At 43.4% G+C, this 21055-nt stretch overlaps 1 protein-coding gene across 2 annotated transcripts in view; it reads right to left on the bottom strand.

Moving 5' to 3' along the window:
* Positions 1–21055, bottom strand: part of LOC126543037 (uncharacterized) — a 160847-nt gene that overhangs the window by 49744 nt on the left and 90048 nt on the right. For both annotated transcript variants that reach the window (XM_055077562.2, XM_050190181.3), the window contains exons 9-11: positions 19675–19714; positions 19542–19616; positions 13620–15470 (exon numbers count right to left, since the gene is read on the bottom strand). In XM_055077562.2, coding sequence (XP_054933537.1) covers positions 13620–15470; positions 19542–19616; positions 19675–19714 — 1966 coding nt within the window. The remainder of the gene's footprint in view (positions 1–13619; positions 15471–19541; positions 19617–19674; positions 19715–21055) is intronic.

The following is a 21055-nucleotide window of genomic DNA, read 5'->3' as shown; positions in this document are numbered from 1 at the left end:
TTTGCACTCTGTAGAAAACACTGCCATAAAATGTGAGCCAAATATTACTCGGCTGTATGCAGCAGGGAGCCCACAACCTTGCATACAAGATTTCTCGCTCTTCCCTGCGACTTCCGAGGCCCCCTCTATTACTCCCTGCCTATGACACTGCAGAACCATGCATCAGCCTAGAGACATCAAACAATAGGCGATTGTTCATGGTTGTTACTCCCAGAGTGCCGAATCGAAACTTTATTAGCTTTCGTTTTTATTTCGGTTCACCAAAAACGGTTCAGTTCCAATTCAACTCCAGTGCGAAAAAATAACAGTTCAATCTGGCTCGAACCAATTCAAGTTCATTTGCATAAACGAATAATATGTACAGGAAAACAGCACAAATTTACTTCGTACAAAAACTAAACGCTGCTGCTAAGCAGCACTGAAAGATTATGCCTATTGTTTGTTCTTCAGGCTGCCCATAGTTACAAAATAATTGCGCAGATCCTACATCAAAAGTATGGACAGCTGGACAGGTTGGTGCAGCGTATATATTTGGCATTTTTCAATAAATCCAGTTGTGAGTCTGTGCCTGTCCTTGTCAAATTTCTTATGCTGTCCCATCTTTAACTGTGTATGTTTCAGGATCCAACATCAATGCTGCAATCAATGTGAAGCAAAGCTTTATAGAGGGAGAGAGATGAGAATGCACTGAGGAAAAACAGAGCCTGCTACTCCAGCCTGCTACTATGCTCATGGGAAAATGGAAGAAGAAAGAAATACGGCACTGAGGAGTAATGATGAGGACACACAGTACATATGTAGGAAGTAGGATGCAATTATAAGTAGGAAGCCTTCTGCGGCAGAAGGCTATTGTTCACACGCAGTCTGAGACACAACAACATTAAGGCGAGTGGCAGATGGCTAAGCTGATTCAAAGCACGGCACTGCATCATCACAAAGGTGTTGTCTCATCATCCTGGACGCAGGAAAGTTAAGAGAATATACTGGACGAATACAAGCCCTCCAAAATTTATAATGCGGATGAAAGTGGCTGTTTCTATGAAATGTCATCAAAAACGCTCGACCTGAGGGGACAAAAATGTAATGGCAGCAAGCTGAGCAAAAAGTGGGTGACCATTCTTTCGTGCTCAAACGACATGGACGGCTCCAACAAGAGTCCCCTCCTCGTGATCAGCCAGAGCAAAAAGCCACTGTGATTTAAAGGTAACCAAAGTCTGCCAGTCGAATACACTGCTAATCAGAAAGTTTGGATGATGCACACGATATTATCCAGCTGACTGAAAGCCTTTGATGCAGCTATGCAGAATCGGAGCAGAACAGTCCGCCTTCTTTTTGGATAATTGCAGTGCCCACCACACTAAGGACGTCCTGAAAAGTGTCCGCTTGATTTTTTTCACCCCAAACTGCACATCTGTAATCCAACCTCTGGACTAAGAGATTATTAAGAGTGTCAAGTTTGCATACTGGGGGACATTCATCCTACGGATTACACATAGAAATGAAGCAACCCACGGAGGTTTATCTTTTCATGGTGCTGGAGATGCTTGCCAGGGTGTGAACTGTTACTTCAGCCGCCCTTACCCAGAATTGCTTCAGGCACGCCAGTTTTGCAGCTGGTCAGCACACCTCGGCAGCCTTGCCAGAGCCGGAAGTGAGTGCTTCTGCAAGCTGTGACAATCTACAGCCACTAAACAAAGCATGGGGCATGGTTTGCAGTGTGCATACAATGGTGCCAGACGCTGTTGAAATGGATTATTTTTTTGTGTGCATACGTCGACTTGATCATGCACGGGGTGTTTAGCAATGACACCAGTATCAAAGGACATGAGGCGAGTGACAACGAGGATAGTGAAAACCGAGCACAAGAATGGCAAGCCAGCTTGCTCACGTGATGTGCCTGATGCTTTTGACGTTATCTGGACTTTCCTCGGCATCCACGACAACGACAAAGCTATGCATATCTTATCAAGCTGTGAGGCCCGAGTCGTGAAGCTCCTGCACAGCAAGGTGAAGCAGAGCAAAATAAACGACTTTTTTCATTATATTTTGGTTCTGGAAAGTAATAGGTGCGTTTATTTGCCCATTTTCGCGAGAATAAGAAACTTTCCTTCCCCAACGGTTCCTTTATTGCTGGGTTCGACTGTATACGCATTCATGCTCAAAGGGCCCATCACAGCGTTGAATCAATGCCTGTGTTAACTAGATATTCTAAGAGAGCCTTGATGGCTTGCTTCATTGATATGTCGAATCAATGGCCCAGTAACACTTTCACTGAGCGCAGCCTGTTCTTAACTGGTGGCAATAAATAGCCACAAGCATATGTGCTCGACTGTCTCAGGTACTTTGCACATATCAAAGTCTGTGGTGAGTCCACACGTTCTATGCGATGCAAATATTGCCGCGTTAACACAATGCTTAGTCTGCCCCTTGACACAGTATGCTGAACACCGTACTAACGGTGCTGCTACTTTCAAGGTCACAGGAATTTGGTGTGTATTTACACATGAGGTAGCATAGCTGAGCTACAAGTGCAGACAATGCTTGGATTGAAAGCTTCAGAAAAGGTGGCCAACCTGAACCAGAAACCATTGTCTTTTCCTTTTGGTTTTGCTACAAAGTGAAAAATATCTTAACGTTCTGGTTCAGTTCCAGTCCAATACCCTGGTTACTCCCATGTAAAAACAAACACACAAATGCACACCACTCCAATCCAATCCTTAAGCAGCAAGGAAGTGGTGGTTCTCCCCAGCTGCCTTGTTACTGTCGCTCTCTGGCCCCCAGGCCAGATGCCGACCTTGGAGGATTACCATAAGTGCCTTGTGGGAAAGAAGACAGAAAGCAGCAATAAGCAGGATATTGCTATCGGTATCGCCACATTAGAGAGAAAACATTGTACCGAGAGGGAATGGGGACAGTAAACACTGCACTCACTATATCTCCATGACTGGGCACGGTGGCATTGCCAGCATGCGGCACGCTAACAACCCATTTGCATTCATTGTACAGCTGTCCTACGGCCTGCTGCTTCATGCCAGGGATGGAGGCACTGTGCAAGCCGGGGCGACCAGGGCGGCGCAGGGGTTTACGCTACCCGACGCCACGTGCTGGATCCACCGCCATACTCATCGTGGGAATTGCACCGTCAACACCGGAAGGTAGCATGTTCGGAAATCTTGGCACGTGATCTGCGTTCAGCGCCACTGCTCTCCGCTGCTTTAAATAGCCTGCCTGGGATCAACTCGGCCACTGGGCACGGTGGCACTGCCAGCATGCGGCACGCTAACAACCCATTTGCATTCATTGTACAGCTGTCCTTCAGCCTGCTGCTTCATGCCAGAGATGGAGGCACTGTGCAAGCCGGGGTGACCAGGGCGGCACAGGGGTTTACGCTACCCGACGCCATGTGCTGGATCCACCGCCATACGCATCGTGGGAATTGCACCGTCAACACCGGAAGGTAGCATGTTTGGAGATCTTGGCACGTGATCTGCGTTCAGCACCACTGCTCTCCGCCGCTTTAAATAGCCTGCCTGGGATCAACTCGGCCACTGGGCACGGTGGCACTGCCAGCATGCGGCACGCTAACAACCCGTTTGCATTCATTGTACAGGTGAGAAGCGATTTTGGATATTGCATCCGCTAAAGTGACCCTTTCTTGCTAGTGCCGCCGTGCCCACCGTTTTGTATTCTGGTTCTTGATGTCGCCTTGGCCTTGAGAAAATTGCTGCTATTAGGTGGTGATATTGAAACTAACCCTGGCCCCGATCTAACCCGAATTTCAGAACAGCTGAAGGATATTGCAGCCGACATCAAAGATATTAAAGAAAAACATTTAGTAAACACAGAAAACAAGCTTGACCTCCTTGCAGTCCTTGAATATAGAGTTGAATTCTGTCAACAAGAAATCACCTGTATGAGCGAAATTATAGACACACTTCAACAAAAAATTGACAACCTAGAAAACCGCAGGAGGTGATCTAACCTAATTATCTATGGCCTAAAGGAAAAAAACAATGAAACTAGCGAGTCGTTAGAGCACACTGTGAACAAAGACATTATCGAAGACACCCTGGGACTAGAAAAAGTTGCCATCGAGCATATACATAGGTTGGGGAAACGCGCCACAGATAAAACTCGACCGGTAATAATGAAGTTACTTGACTACAGAGAAAAAGTAGCAATCTTAAGCCGGGGTTTCAAACTAAAAACAACTGACTACTCAATTGGTGAAGACTTCTCTAAAAGAATAAGAGACATATGGAAAAAACATTGGGATAGTGCAAAATGAGACCGTGAAAAAAAGGAAGAAGTATCACTTTCTTTTGACAAGCTTTACATTGACAAACACGCATATATTTGGGACGAAGAGAAGAAGGACAAAGTACCGAAGCAAAAAAACGACACAGAAACAAACCGCCGAATAACCCGCCGAGCCGCACAAGCCACACAATCAAAAGATTAAAATTGATAAATGTAAATGCCCGCAGTGCACTAAATAAAACAGAAGCCTTGGAAAGCCTTCTAGTCGACTACGAGCCCGATATTGTGGCGATCATGGAAACATGGCTATCACCCGCTATATTCGACCACAAAACTACTTCGCCAAAACAAACTACACAATCAGCCGAAAAGACAGACCTTCACGGGGTGGAGGAGTGGCCTTACTGCTAAAAAACTGTCTTCGCTTTGTCCTTCTTCCCGAGCTGGACAACGCTGAAGCCGTTTTCTGCAAACTTTTGTGTGACGGGATGTCAATTGTAACTGGTTGCGTTTATCAAAGCCCTTCCTCTGACAGTGCATGCCTTTCAGCAATTCAAGAATATATGCAGCGTCATGTCCATCAATCCAGGATTATTCTTGCGGGCGACTTTAACCTTGCTGACATAGACTGGCCCACAATGCATCACACATCAGAAGCCTCAGAAGTGCTAATAGACTTAATGCTAAATTTTAACCTACATCAACTTGTCACTCGTCCTACTCTCATTCAAGGCTCAACGAAAAATATCCTCGACCTCATACTTCTTAGCAACCATTTTTTTTACAAGTACAAACGGACATTATTGAAGGAATATCTGATCACAGTACACCTATGTGCACATTCCAGCTTGATCATTGTATTACTACCCTGTCTACAGTAAAAAGTGTTTTTAACTTTCATAAAGCAGATGATGCCAGCGTACTAACTTATCTGTCGCACGAATTCGATCCCTTTTTGGAAAAAGCATCTCAGGAATCTACTGATGTAGATGCATTGTGGCTACATTTTAAAAGCATTGTCCTGCGCTGTATAACTAATTATATTCCAATGCAAAAGAAAAAACAGCACCTTAAGAATCCATGGATCACACGCAAAGTCATCCATGCTAAACGGCGCGCAAATCGACTTCGTAAGGCAAACAAGAATAACCCAAAACCATCTACAACCTTGAAATTAAAATCTGCAGTTATGCATTTCAAGCAGGAACTGAAAGATTCGAAACAATACTACTACAGTGTCACTCTTGCTAGCTTCCTAAAAAATAGCCCACAAAGATTCTGGAAACATCTGCGCAGTGCCGAGCAGACAACAACGAAACTAACTGAAGAAGAAAAAAGTACAACGGCAAATAAATATAACGATTTCTTCAAGTCAGTCATCGCGGAAGACAATGGTACACTTCCCCTTCTTCCACCATCCTGTACCTCAGTGCTTGATCCCTTAATAATAATAATGGACGCCGGAATTCACAATCTTCTCCTCAACAGTGACCCTAAGAAAGCAAAGGGCCCTGACAAAATTCCAAACGAATTCCTAAAAAATATGCTGAGTGGTGCAGTAGATATCTGGGACAGATTTTTCGTAAGTCACTAGCAACTACTAATCTACCACACGACTGGAAAAAGGCTAAAATAATACCGATCCACAAGAAAGGAGACAAAAATAATGTTGCCAATTTCAAACCCATATCTCTCACAAGCACTTCATGCAAAATACTAGAACACATCATTCTAAAACACATGACAGTGTTTCTAGAACGCGAAAATATCCTACTGCCTCACCAGCACGGTTTTCAAATCTGGCTTATCAACCATCACTCAACTAACAGAGGTAGTTCATGACCTTGCTCTTAGTATTAATAATCATTCTCAAATTGACATGATTTTACTTGACTTATCTAAAGCTTTTGATTGCGTGAGTCACACTAAGCTAATAGCAAGAGTGGAGGAAGCCATCAGGAAGGGAGAAGTTTCTGCTTGGATAACAGCTTTTCTAACGCACCGCTCACAATTTGTTTTGTTTGACCATATGCCATCTGATGTCGTTCCTGTCACATCTGGAGTACCACAAGGCTCGGTACTTGGGCCGCTGTTATTTCTGATCTTTATTAACGATATAACCAACAATATAGCGTGCAAAATCAAACTCTTTGCGGATGGTTGCGTGATATATAAAGAAATTAACAGCCATAACGACCATCTCAATCTTTCTGATTCCCTTAACACGCTAGCTGAGTGGTGCTCCCAGTGGCAAATATCTATTAACGTCAATAAATCAGTGGCAATGACAATAACAAGAAAAAAGCAACCCTCTCATTTCACCTATATCGTTAATGGCATGCCTCTTTCGATGGTTGAGCAACAGAAATATTTAGGGATAACGCTGACATCAAACCTCAATTGGGAAACACACATAACTAATATTACAACTACTGCACTGCAAAAGATATTTTATCTAAAAAGACACCTACAGATCGCTCCAACGAACATTAAGCTTCTGGCCTACAAAACATTTGTGAGACCTATTTTAGAATACGCTAACACAATTTGGTTTCCTTACACAGCAACTAACATAGCTAAACTTGAAGCCATACAAAGCCGCAAGGTTCATTCATAGCAAATATTGTTCTACTGACTCACCTTCACGTCTCTTAGCTTCCTCAGGCCTCAACGCATTATCGACGAGAGCAAAACAAGGTCGACTAAAATTCTTGTTTCAAATTCTGCATCACAAGTATAAAATTGATATCACCCAGTACATTTCATCTTCGCAATCTAGAATAACACGACTTCAACATGAGCATATGCTAACCAAGTATTCCTTTTCTAATGACGCATTCAGGTACTCATTCTTTCCTCGGGTAATCAGAGAATGGAATGAACTTAACTCGTCATTAATAGCGACAAACTCTTTATCACTGTTCGTTTCACAGCTGGAGCTCATCACAAGAGATTATTAACGACTTCTAATGTTTGTTCCCTATTCTCCTTATGTTAAACTGACAGTACTTAGAAAAAAAAATTGTATACACTTGTTTGTTCCCAAACATTTCACGATTTTGCTTTGTCTATGATGTGCCAGAGTTGTTGTTCATTTTATTCTGCATTGTTTAGTGTTCTATTTGTATACCTTATCTACCTTATCTGTTGTATTTTGTTGAATATCGTTGCTTTTTCATTCTTTTTCATTTTTTGTGTAGCTCGCATGTGTATTTATGTATGGAAAAGAAAGTGCTCATGCCCATCTGCTAGGCTCTCGGCTGAGAGCGGCAATATTGTAAAATAAATAATAAATAAATATCAAATCCTTTTCCAGTACTTCTGCGGAATATATGCAATGATAAGCATGGTAATAACTACACTGTGTTCTCAGTTTTAACTTTAAGTTTGGCAATGCTACATTTCTTGCGATGCAAGGCTGTTAGCAGGAGGAGCATGTGCAACTTAGGCATTCCAGTATTTGTGCAGTGATGGCATTTGCAACCTTGTGTCCTTGCCACTTGCAAGGCTCAAACCCATGGTGGTTGGTACTCTTTTGAGTACTGCAGAGCCATGACCATGGAAGCTGTGACCGGCGCCGTACACCATGGAAGTCATGAGAGGGAAAGAATATTTAAGGAGCCCTTTTCTCACCCATGTAGCTGGGTACACCTCACATGGCTTGCTTTGTGGCAACTGCACAAAGGTGCAATGAAGGAGTTGTTGTGCTAGTGCATATGCACATAGTCAGCAGAGATCTGGCAATATTTTGTCAGTTCAATGCATAATTTCTCTGCACTTCAATTTTTTACACATGCAAAGGTTGCAACATAAGTGTGTGTGCTATTGTTCTATCATGTCTGTGAATTTGTCATTGGTATGCTAGATTCTCAAAGTGCAACCAATGATGTGGACTGAAAAAGCAACAGCATTCTGGAAAGTTACCACAATATAATTAATCTGCGCTGATTACTCTTTGAGTGTCTGTGCTGGAGAAGTTGGGGATCTGGCGCCGCCATGGCTGCCAGGCACTTACGCTTTGTGTTTCCACAGGTTATGCAGATAGTGACTGCTCATCAAGACAGCATTGATGCAATGTGTCCCGTTCCTGATTGCACCACTTGCAAGGACTGTATGTGCCTGCCCTTCATCTGCACTAGCTTGGATTTCAAATCATCACTGGAAATGACAGCGTTGCCTGCGGTTGTTTCTCTCGCTTGCTGGCCACCATGGTCACCTTCGGATGAAAAACTACTAAAGCAGCCACCACAGCCGACCATTTCGGGATCTGGCGCCGCCATGGCTGCCAGGCACTTACGCTTCGTGTTTCTACAGGTTGGTTATCCCTATCGTTGTGTAAATGGCAAACCTTTAAGAAAACTGGCGTCAGATCCCACCAAATGCCTGTACATGCTTGCATGTGGCATGTTCTGTTTAGGATTGTGCTGCTCTATTGCCATTTTTTGTATGTTTTCAAAGTTGCTCTTACTGCTTGCCGGGGATGTCGAGCTAAATCCTGGTCCTCTTCAAACTTCAAACTTAATGTCAACAAACTAAAGTTGGCAAACAAGTTTACATGTATGACAGCGCTGCTGATACCGTGAAAAGCATAAACCAATAGCCATCAAGGAATCCTGCATCGCAGAAAAGAGCAGATCCTAAATCTGACTTGATAATTACTGCTGTCAACTGCCGCAGCCTCAAGAATAAAAAAGAAGAGTTTGATGCACTCTTGGAATTGGTCAAACCACAAGTGGTCATTGGCAACGAGTCATGGCTGGACGAAACAATAGGCTCCTGCGAGATATTTCCGTCTAATTACAATGTATACCGGAAGGACCGTAACAAGCATGGCGGTGGTGTCTTTGTAATTGTCGATAATGGACTGGACAGCATACCTCTTAACACAGAAAGCAAGACATGCGAAATGATCTGGTGTAAGGTCATACTTGCTAAGGGTTCCTCAATGGCTATTGGTTCATTTTACAGACCTACAGCCCCTAAAACACTGAACCCCTATTTGAATTGAGCAACATCCTACTAACCCTGGATGCATCTTACGTTATTTTAGGTGGTGATGTTAATTTGCCTAATGTAGAATGGGTCTCCCTTAAGCCGAATATAAAGACCACATCGCTTCTTCATACTGCTTTTTGTGAAATGATTAACACTCATTCCCTATTTCAGTTTGTGGAATGCCCAACTAGAATAGGCTGTAGTAGTGCAAATGTACTTGATTTGATTTTCTGCAACGATCGCACCCTCGTTTCTTCAACCACCACAATTCCCGGTTTAAGCGACCATGAAGTGGTAATTGCAAGATTATCCTGTTTTGCTGAGCACCGCAGAAAGCCGCCACCACGTACGGTATTTCATTATGACAGAGGAGACTATGTCTCGCTATCACATGAACTCGATGCCTTTCCCCCGGAATTTAGACATCACAGTTCCAGACTTGATATACATTCCACGTGGCACCTACTGAAGACAAAACTTCTGGCCTTAGTGCAGACGTATGTTCCATCACGCACCATTTCGTCAAAGTGTCGAACAGATAAGCTTTGGATGAACGCTGCCATTTGAACCTTGATAAACAAAAGGCACCGCTTATATCGTAGGTACTGTCAATCCCCAGAGCCTTCCTTGCATTGTGAATTGAAAGCTGAACAAGATTATAACGCGGGAGATTCGCAGGGCCGAACATGCGTATCTGGGTGTTCTTGGCAGGAAAATAAAAAATAATCCAAAACAAGTATGGAAGTATGTCAAAAGTAAGCAGCGCGTAAGAGACAACATTCCCAATATTATAGATGACTTTAACTATAGCTCGGATCTGGAAAGCAAGGCTGAACAGTTTAATCGTTATTTTCAGTCAGTTTTTTCTCTATCGGCATGGCCTACCGACGGTTTACATATTGTGAATGAGTTTACGGAGATGAGTGGCATAGATTTATCAGTACGTGGAATAGTGTTACTTTTGGAGAAGCTCAAGGTAAACACGGCCCCTGGTCCTGACCGTATTCCGAACTGCATCTTGAAGAACTGTGCAGTTTCTGTTGCTCCTTTCTTAGTAACACTGTTTCAAAAATCAATGGATGTCGGCGCCTTGCCCGATGACTGGAAAAGTGCCAACGTAGTTCCTCTATATAAAAGTGGCGACAAAACAAAAACTGTAAACTATAGGCCTATCTCCCTTACAAGTGTCACCTGCAAATCGCTAGAGCACATCGTTTACACTAATCTATTTAAGCACCTCCAGGATAACAACTTCTTCTGTCCAATGCAACATGGCTTCAGAAAGGGATTTTCTTGCAACACGCAGCTGATAGAGTTTGTTCACGATATCGCTTTTTCAATTAACAATGGTAACCAGGTGGACTGCATATTTGTGGATTGTCAAAGAGCTTTTGATTCTGTCGCACATAACTTATTATTACTGAAACTGTCTACCCTCAAAGTTCCACCCACCCTGCTGAAATGGCTCGAAGCGTACCTCGTCGGTAGAAAGCAACGCATTATTCTTGAAGGCACAAGTTCATCTGATATTGCAGTCTTATCGGGTGTTCCCCAGGGATCACTTTTGGGCCCTCTTCTTTTTTTAATATTTATCAATGATATAGTTGACTGGGTTTCCAGTCAGGTCAGATTGTATGCTGACGATTGTTGCATTTACCGTGACGTCACATGTATAAGCGACTCTTATGAATTGCAAAGCGACCTCGACTCTGTCTTGGCATGGTGCAAAACATGGAACATGACATGAAATTTTTCAAAATGTAAAGTTCTGCAATTTACAAATAAAAAACATGCATTACCTACCCAGTACTCTTTAAGCGACAGAAACTTATCATTTGTTAAGAATTACAAGTACTTGGGTGTTATCTTCGCCAACAACCTTTCTTGGAACGACCACGTAAACCATATTGCTGCCAAAGCTAGCCGTGCGTTAAACTTTCTTAAACGCAATTTCAAGCAGGCACCTGCTGATTTGAAGAAGACACTCTACTTGACAAACGTGCGTCCCATCTTAGAATATAGGTGTGCGACTTGGGACCCTGAAACAAAAGCACTTATCAGCGAACTTGAACGAATTCAAAAACGAGCAGCCAGGTTTGAAACTATGATTTCACCAAAAGCAGCGCTCAGATTTGCAAAAATTTGGGCTGGCCTCTTTTGCAAGACAGACACAAATACCTTAGACTTAAGCTATTTTACGATATTTTTATAGGCGCAACCGGTTTGTCTAAAGATTCATACATGAAAGCTCCCAGCTATATATCCTCCCGTTTAGATCATTCTTTAAAGGTTCAAGAACACCAGTGCCGTATAAATGTCTTTAAAAACTCACTTTTTCCCAAAACAGTGCATGACTGGAATAAATTGCCAGAAGAAGTTGTCTTAGCCTCGCAATCTTCTTTTGAAAATGCTCTGTCACGCCTTTTGTTGAATTAACATTTGTTGAATGAATTTTTTTGTGCTGTGTTGCTGTGCGTTTTCGAATTTTTTGTATACGCTTGTTCATATGACAATATTTCCGTCTTTCTTACTTTGATGATTCTTTTGTTATCAGTTTGCTCAGTATTGGAATGCGTTGTATTTTTATTGTTTGTTGTTTGTTATTTACACAGTGTCATCTGCATGACAATGTATGTTTAGCAACTGTATCCCCCCTACAAAAATGCCCTCAACAGGCGCTGTAGGTACTTGAATAAATAAATAAATAAATAAATAAATAAATAAATAAATAAGCCTTCAAAGGGCCAAGCTCTGCAGCAACCAACTTTGTGACAGGTCACGCACGCATACTGTGGGAATGCTAATCAAGCGAGCTTGTATTGGGTGGTCCTCTGGTCTTCCCCCCATGAGGAGCATTATGCTGCAACCCCGATGTAACCCCAATGCAAGAAAGACTCATCTGAATGATTCTGGTTTAGCAGGACTGCAGCTGTCGTGCAGACGATCAAGTTCCTGAACCAGCACATGGAGAAGGTGACTTGTGCATTGGGCTGTTCAGTAAGCATGCCTCATCTTAGGCGGCACTGTCTGGATTTAGACAAAGTTTATTACACGACCAATTTCATTGTGCTTGGATCCCTTCGAAATAATGCACGGTGCTGTAGTATGGCCCTTAGCTCTTTCAATGAGCACTACGCACTACCATGCATGCATATGAGAAGTGCTGTTTATTCATTTTTTCATTACTTTCATTGTCTTTGTGCACCAGACATAATCGTACTTTGCTTTGTTTCTCATTTACGAGCTTCTCACTTACCCTGACATCTAGTCATTAATGGCATTACATATTATGTATCAAATCATGTAAACAACCCTATTGTTGCTGAACTAACTTCACTAAACATTTCATTTCACTGTTTTAGAAATTGGAAATATTCAATATTATGTTCAATATTCAAAGAACATTTTTCTCTAATATTTATATTCAATTAAACTAGAAGATCTTGCTATTCGACCACCTCTATTAATTTCTGCTGTTTTGCCCATGCTCAGTATGAATGACGATAAAAAAAAATGCAGGAAAGAGGAGTCACAGGGTTAAACTCATCAAGGTGTCGCACTGCCTACCACACACTCTTGCAATGCCACTGCCTGCGATGGCCGTCTTTATGTGTATGCCTGCTGCTACTGTATAATCTGAAAATACATTGATATACATGTAAATACACCTATAGAAGTCTCCCAGGCATCAGAGAGCCCATATTTCTTCCTCCTTCTGACAAAACTCGCACATGTGCCTAGTGAACAAGTCAATAGCACAGTGCAGCAGGTCACAATATGGTAAGTTTACTGTGCCAAACTGGTTTGCAAACCACTGTCAATTTTTATTTCTCCATACCGGAACTGAAGTGCAATGAAATCAGAGCACGTCCAACCATAACCGGTATTTTTTTCAGTTCGACACCCTGCTCCGTGCAATATTTTACATTTGAAATATCAGTGGAAGCATCACAAAAGGATAGAAAAGATGGCCATTTTTGACACTGAAACTGAGAAAAAAACAGCGCCACTATCGTTCACCAGAAGTAATATATGACCTAGAATGGGTGGCTCCTCAGTGTGACCTTTGAACCTACAGCTGCCCACAGCATCAAGAAGAATCTCAAAGGCCATAGCCACTAACCACTGGGTGCATATGTGATCTGCTTAGGTGCTGTTTAGAAACTGCTGATAAGAAAATTATGCAATTACCAGCCCTGCACAGCTTTTCCAAGATGCTTCAGCGGTATATACTACTCACTTATAACAAATTTAGCAAAAGTGAAATTTCATTGCAATAGACCCTTAAAAAGCTCTTTTGCTTATCACAGGAGACCAAGTGGCAGCACCCAAGACTTTGTCTAAGGACATAGAAGAAAATTTACCCTTGTATGCTGGTTCTGATGTCAATGTAGGTAGCTTTGGCTCTGTTGGTGTCAGTGACACTGGTTCCAGCAATGGCAGTGGCAGCCCTTGTTTTGACTGCTGCATCAGCTTTGCAGGAATTGCTGCAGACACCTGCCGCCCCAGCTCCAACGAAGGTCTAATCACTACTGGTTTTGACAGAGGTGCTGTCGGCGCTAAGTCTGATGAAGATGATGCTATGGCCAGCACTGGTGAGGGTACTGGCATCGCTGGCCTCAACAAGCATACTGGTGGTGCCAATTCAGATACAGAAACCACCGCTGTTGTTTCTTGTTCCACTGAAGAAACAGGTGGTATCAGTTCTGAGAGGGCGATCATCGATGCTGGCTCTGGTTTCAATGAAGAACCAGGTGATGTCAGTTTTGACAGGGCAGTCACCGATGTTGGCTCTAGTTCCAATGAAGCAGGTTGTGCAGCTTCTGACAGGGCAATCACGGACGTTGGCTCTTGTTCCGATGAAATCACAGGTGATGCCAATGTTGCCTCTGGTTTCAATGAGAAAGCAAGTGGTGCCAGCTCTGACAGGGCAAGTACCGATGTGGGCTCTGCTCCCAATGAAGAAACCAATGGTACCGGTCCTGACAGGGCAATCATTGATGTTGCCTCTGGTTCCAATGGAGAAGCAGCTGGTGCCAATGCTGGCTCTGATTTCGATGAAGCAGGTGGTGCCGGTTCTGGCAGGGCAATCACCGATGTTGGCTCTGGTTTCAATGAAGAAGCAGATAATGCCAGTTCTGATAGGAAAATCATCGATGTGGGCTCTGGTTCTAGTGAAGACGCATGTGGTACCGGTTCTGGCAAGGCAATCACCGATGTTTGCTCTGGCTTCAATGAAGAAGCAGGTGGTGCCGACATTGGCTCTAGTTCCAATGAAGCAGCAGGTAGTGCCGGTTCTGACATCACAATCACTGATGCTGGCTCTGGTTTCAATGAAGGAGCAGGTGGTGCTGACGTTGGCTCTGGTTCCGATGAAGGAGCAGGTGATGCCGGTTCTGACAGCACAATCATCGACGTTGGCTCTGGTTTCAATGAAGAAGCAGGTGATGCCAGCTCTGACAGGGCAGTCACCGATGTTGGCTCTTGTCCAAATGAAGAAGTGGGTGATGCCGGTTCCGAAATGGCAGTCACCGGTGTTGATTCTGATTCCAATAAAGCAGGTGGTGCTAACTCCGAATGTTGTGTCAGCCTCGCAGGATCCGACATAGATGACAATGGTGTTGATGTTGACGGGGTTGCTGGTGAAATCCCAACCGACGATGATGTTAGTAGCAATGGCTCCAAGGAAGGCCCTAGCAGCACTGGTTTCGACAGGCATGCTTGCTGCAATGGTTCTAGATGGGGCACTAGTGAAACTGAGTCCAACGATTTCACCTCAGAAGCAGTGTTGTGTGTGACTGTTGGCAGCACAGGTGGTGGCACAAGTTCTGACAGGGGTGTTAAAGTATTTACATTATACATAGGCGCGGTTGGAACTACTTCTGATGCGCATTCTAATGGCATTTGCTCAGATGACGGTGCTGGTAGCATATGGTCTGATGGAACTGCTGATGGGCTAAGCTCAAGCCAAGGTGTTGGAGGCCCTGGCTCTGATGAAGTTGATAGTAGCGTGGAGTATGATGACACAAATGGCACTGGATCTGGCACAAGCATCCAATCTGATTGTGGTGATGGAGGCAATGGAGACAATGGGTTTGGAACTTGCATTTCTCTTGCTTTTGCAATGAGATCTTCTTCAGTTAATTCTTTTGTTGAAGTTGCATAACTTTCAAGAAATGCTTCCAGCTGACGTGCACCACACTGCAAGTCTTCATCTGAAAATAAATGCAAATAAATGTCCTTTAAAAGGATGTAACCGGTGATAGTTGACATGAAAAAAAAAAAATGACAGGAAGGAAGGTGCAGGACAACTATTCACAAGTTGCTTGCAGATAACTTGAGAATACATAGGAATGAGCAGAAAAGCGAAACCAAGCATTCAGAAGTCTGCAGTAGCAGCTGATGATGACATAACAAAACAGCACAAACAACTACCTCAATTTACTCCAATAGCACATGCAGAAAGCCTTCTAGTTGTCTTGAAGACTGAACAAGTCGGCAAGACTGCACTAAACATTAAATAACTGCTGAGGCATGATGTTACTACGTATTATAAAATCCTGCACACAATAAAGAGATTCCTTTTTCTAAGTTTGGTACTTATAATTTATTTCTTGTATTAGATTTCGGCAGCAATGTTTTCAGAGGAGACTTATATGACGAAATCAACAGCCAGCTGCTCTTCGGCCCTAACATATGCAGATAAATCGCTTATTCCTTTTTGCAGCTCAAAGATGTCCCACATATTGTATACACGTTTTATTAGGGTATACGCAGACATAAAAGCCTACAGATACCCGATAACAGGTATCCAGCAGAGAAATAGGAAGACAATCTCCATGCCCATGCCACCCTACTTCAGTGATCATAACAATGCCACATCAGCAGGCAAGATGTAGTTTCCCTGGCGCAGTGCAACAGCTGGCCCTGCAGATGCATACTGTCCAGCACTGTAGGTTTTTATTTTCCCAAAATTCAGCATACTTTCCTTGGTTTTTATTTACACCTGAAAATAATGTTTTGAAATAATTTTTCGTTTCGTGCATACCCATCTTTATTTCTTCTTCATGTGCATGAATATCTGGCTTATTAATACAGGAAAACATCGTTAAACTGTACCTGCTTAAAGAGTAGTTTCGTTTTAAAAGTAGTAAAGTCAAACCCTCAACTCGGCAGCCATTGACCATAATGGGTTTTGTATCTGCATAAACCGTACCAGCTTATTGCATATCTATCAGTTAACACGTAGTGTTTCCATTTTTCGTCGCGCAAACACGGCGGTGCGTCGTCTCGATCGGGAGGCCGGGCAGAACAACAAGCCTCAGAGATCAGCACAACGGCCTCCAAGCGCCCTGTGCGTTTGCGCATGAAGCCACATCATCATTTCGGCGCTGTGCCACAGAGCGTTGTGGCATCGTGCAAGCGGGAGCTCGCATCATGCCAAAACTTGGATAAAAAAGACGCCGGGTGCTAAGCATAGAAGAAAAATTAGACATCGTTCGTGCTGTCGCATGTGCGGCGAAAAGTCGGCGCTGGCACGCGACATGGGTCTACTCTTGACTACGGTGTGTAGCATTTGGAATGCAAAGAAGTTGCTCGGCAGCGCTGCTGCAACCGTGAAGAGATGTCAGCTACGAGGTCCGACTTTTCGCCGCCGTTGACTCTGTTGTTGCAGAAGTGTCGCCTAGCGACAGTGATAAGGACAACACGGAAAGTGACAGCACGGCCAATTCAGGCCCGGCAGTGGCAGAAGTTACGCGCTACGTTAGCCTCATGAATGCAATTTTCGCGACGGGAACAGCACCCCGCAATGAAAAGGTGCCCCGTGACTTCTGCAACATTACCGCGCCTGTGCACAGAGAATATGCAAGGCCAACGAGGAATCTGCCATGCGAGCGTTTGCCGAGAAGAGGGCACTGGCTGAAAGGCTGGCTCACAGCTTCAGCAAGTTTGAGGCAGCTGTGGTCGCTGATAGGCCATTGCGGCATCAAACGAAAGTAATACATTTCTCGCGCAAGGTAAATAAATACTGCTTGTTTTTTTCCCCTTTCATCGCACTCTCTCCGAGTTTCGTTTTTGACAGGTAAGTGGGCGATCTCATGCTATTTCGGTTAAGCAGTACTACCGTTCAGTACGTACTTTTTCCAAGCTCCGGCCAACTACGGTTTAACGAGGTTTCACTGTATTGTTAATGCTGAAACATGCTGCATAACTGCAGATCCTGCTCTTCAACACTGTAGTTGTACCCAATACACCGAATGACAAATTGCAATCTAAGCTACATTGATAGGCTAAAATATAAGGAAGCCCACCATCACCCATCAGTGCATCAAGTCGTTGTATAAGCATAACCTCAAAATGGTGTGAATGTCTGTCATGCTGGCCAATTTTTAGAGCTATGGCATTAGTGCAGTTGTGTTGTTGAGACTTCTGCTCCTCTCTACCAGCGGCATTGCTTTGCCAGAGCACATCGATCCATAACACATCTGACTAATATAACATATTTTATTGATTTGGGAGATCAAAGTAAATGTAACCTGCTTTATGCATAACAATACAATCTCGAAAGTATCAACAGTATGGGCGCATATCCACATTATAGTTACAAACTATGCTACGAATGTGCAAGTGCACACATTTCTCTTATTTTTCACAAATATGTATATGACCAATTGCAAAAGTTAAGATTAGACTTTCTACAATGTTTGAACTAACGTGAATTCTGGGAAAGCCTGTTCTGGGGTGAGTTGGTGCTTACATGCCATAGTATAAAAGGTGCGAATATGAACGTGAACAGAAACAGACACAAACAAGCGCAGTGTTTGTTCTAGCCATTTTTGTTTGTGTTCGTATTAGTCGAGCCTACTATATCATGGTAGCTTGTGAATGTATATGCAAAAATGTCCAATACGATGCACCAACCACTTTGTAAACAGCACAGTACACTAACACATATTGAAATGTTTGCCTTTAGCCTTAGCATGGCTTTTAATGTGAAAGCATTATATGCCCCATTACGCGAAAATCAGTCGGCACAGTCGGCGTGACCGAAAGATGGTACAAAAATGACCGATGGCACACAGAGTAAAAAACACGTAAAATAAAATGCTCAGAATGGCATCAAATTTCTCAGGGAGGTTTCTGTAAATAAAGTAAATGAAAATGAATGGCTTTCAAAAGAAAATTTGATTCGTTTCGCTCTGGGTGGGAATCGAACCCAGGCCTCCGGGGTGCGAGACGAGCACGGTTCCCCAACGCCACACCATCTCCACGGTTCTGGTTGACTAAAGGTGCAGTTATGTAAAGGTGAGGCAAGCGTCACTGCACCAGTCGCGTCACAGCCACTGACTAAAGGTGTGGCCTAGTACATGCGTCATTAGGCATGTGATGGTAGAGCCAAAGGGGAGGAGGTGGCACTACGTCAAGAGTGTAAAAATGATTGTATAAAAAGAAAGTATTAATGTACAACTGAACGCCGCTAACAGTTATGAAATCCTCGCGGGCAAGCAAGCGTGCTTTGATTTGCCTTTACCGAAGCACAGTTGGAAGGGACACGAGAGCTTTCAGGGAACGTGCGGAAAGAAACATTTCACCAAAGGGGGCTACAAAGCTTTCACATTGCCACATGCGAGCAATCTTAAGTGTCTCAGCCAAATTTTATTCAAGCAAGGCTTGAATTGCAGTACAATTTGAACTGACGAGAGTGCACAGCATTCCTAAGACTTGGGTGCTCGTCATGAACCTTCGTATTCAAATTATGCACACAAGAATTACCTTTCATTGTTGCTCAGATAACTCAACACATTATTTTTTTCAAAGCCAGCCCTTCCCCCAGTTAGTTGAATATCTTGTTTACAATTGAGACTTTTAAAGTGTAATCTAAGGAAAGCATGCTTTGTGCATATTCATTACGAGAAAGTTGCGTGTCTGGCTGATGTCACATTCCAAGCAAACCAGCCTAAGGGTACCACAGGCATTGGCTACATGCCATAACTTTGTTGTCTTGAGCACAATTGGTTGCTTCAAACAACTGTAACTAGTCCGCGCCAGTCAATCTGCTAAGTAGTAAAATAAATTTTTGGGCCAGGTTGCAACTGACTGTGCCTTCACAATGACAGGGTGGATGCACAGGACGCAACGAACAGGTTCACTTTTATTACAGCAGCGGGGGCAGCAGCTGTGTGCGTCCTATTCTCTTGCATTCCGCATGTCCACACTGGTTTTGCAGCAGGATCAGTTGGCTCAGCTTGCACTGCTTGCCACAAGGCCTGATGAACCAATCCTACCTGGGCTTTCCTCAGCATGCACAAGGGTGGAAAGGCGCTCCACTTGCAGCCGCAACTTTGCGCTTGTCCAAGACTCTGCAAACAGCAAGTAAGTTGGAACTGCCATGGCACGGGCAACAGAGGTGTCGCTTACCTGGATGTCCCAGCAGTTCAACAAAGCCTCGGAGCCAGCCCTGCAGTGGAGCAAACTGGTGAGCACCTCTGGCAGGACCAACACAGAAAGTGGCAGAGACTGCCTCTTGCACAGCACTGCAGCACTTGCACAAGGTGTTGCACATGACTAGTGCAACACACCCAGGCATACAGTGCCTGCTTTGCAGTAACAACGTCACTGCTTCTCCAGCACGGTCTTACAGTCACACCCACCAGCTCCCTTCCCCCAATGTTTCACAGAAGATTCAGGGTGTCTACCAAGTTGACATTTCCGAATTCCCTGAGTTATCCAGGCTTTCCTGAGTGCCCTTGCAAAATTCCCTGAGTGACACAGAACTTTGTTTTATGTCACGACCGCCCGACAGCATGTCGCTCGATGCTGTCACTTCCCAGCAAGCATGCTAAAAAACAAAGAAAACAACTTAATCCCGTTTGTATAGTAAGGAGTAGTGTTTATTTTACTCAAAAAGAAATCAGAAGGGAGGGATTAGCAAAATGCACATTGAATAAAATATCTTCGAAAAAAGATGGTAACACCCATTGCAAATCGAATCGAACATCTTCAAATATGAATAAAAAAGGAGATGCATACAGAAACAAATATTTTCGAACATCCCCTTCAGTCACGAATTATGATCAACTGTCAATACGTGTGTGAAACATAGATGGTGCTTGACACTACACTGAAAGTAAATCAAGACAGTATAATGACTCTTTGAGCATTTTATGATGAGACATCATAATTATAGAGTAACTAAATTTTGAATATTGTAAAGTCAGTTGTGCTCCATTTCTTCATAAAAAGCATTAAATCCCCTGCTCAAATTACATGCAAAAGTTATTCATTGGCCTCAAGCATTTCAATAAAGAAAAAAAATATTCCGAGGTTGCTACCGACATGCCCCATGTCAAACGTCACGTAAAACACGGTAGTGCCTTCACCAAAGCAGTACTCTGTAACGATACATATCGCTCAGAAGTAAAATGAAAGTAATTTAGGTTATCAGAATGTTTAATTTACTCTATGCTTAATGTTTATGTTCTATTCCTTGCTATCACTGCACAGAAATGGCAAAAATAGGTCCTGTCCACAAATGTGGATGCTGTTACTGAAGGGGATATGAGCTATTTCTGTCAACTGATAGCAAGCTCATTGGTATGAGGCCTGAACTTTGTCACAAGTGAGATTCTCTCTCAACAACTGGTAAGTCAACCGCAACTGTCCTGACATTCAGCCCACGCACAACACCTCAGTGTTGCATTTCACTGCTTTAAAAAGTTTATTTTGGTTTGGATAAGGGCCACCTGCACCTCCGCATCAGCCAATACCTTGCTTTTTGAGCTCAAGCTCCTTCACAGTT

Source organism: Dermacentor andersoni, chromosome 2, assembly GCF_023375885.2.
Source record: "Dermacentor andersoni chromosome 2, qqDerAnde1_hic_scaffold, whole genome shotgun sequence".
NCBI lineage: Eukaryota > Metazoa > Arthropoda > Arachnida > Ixodida > Ixodidae > Dermacentor > Dermacentor andersoni.
The sequence above is the reverse complement of the archived record's forward strand: the minus strand, read 5'-3'. Positions and strand labels throughout refer to the sequence as shown.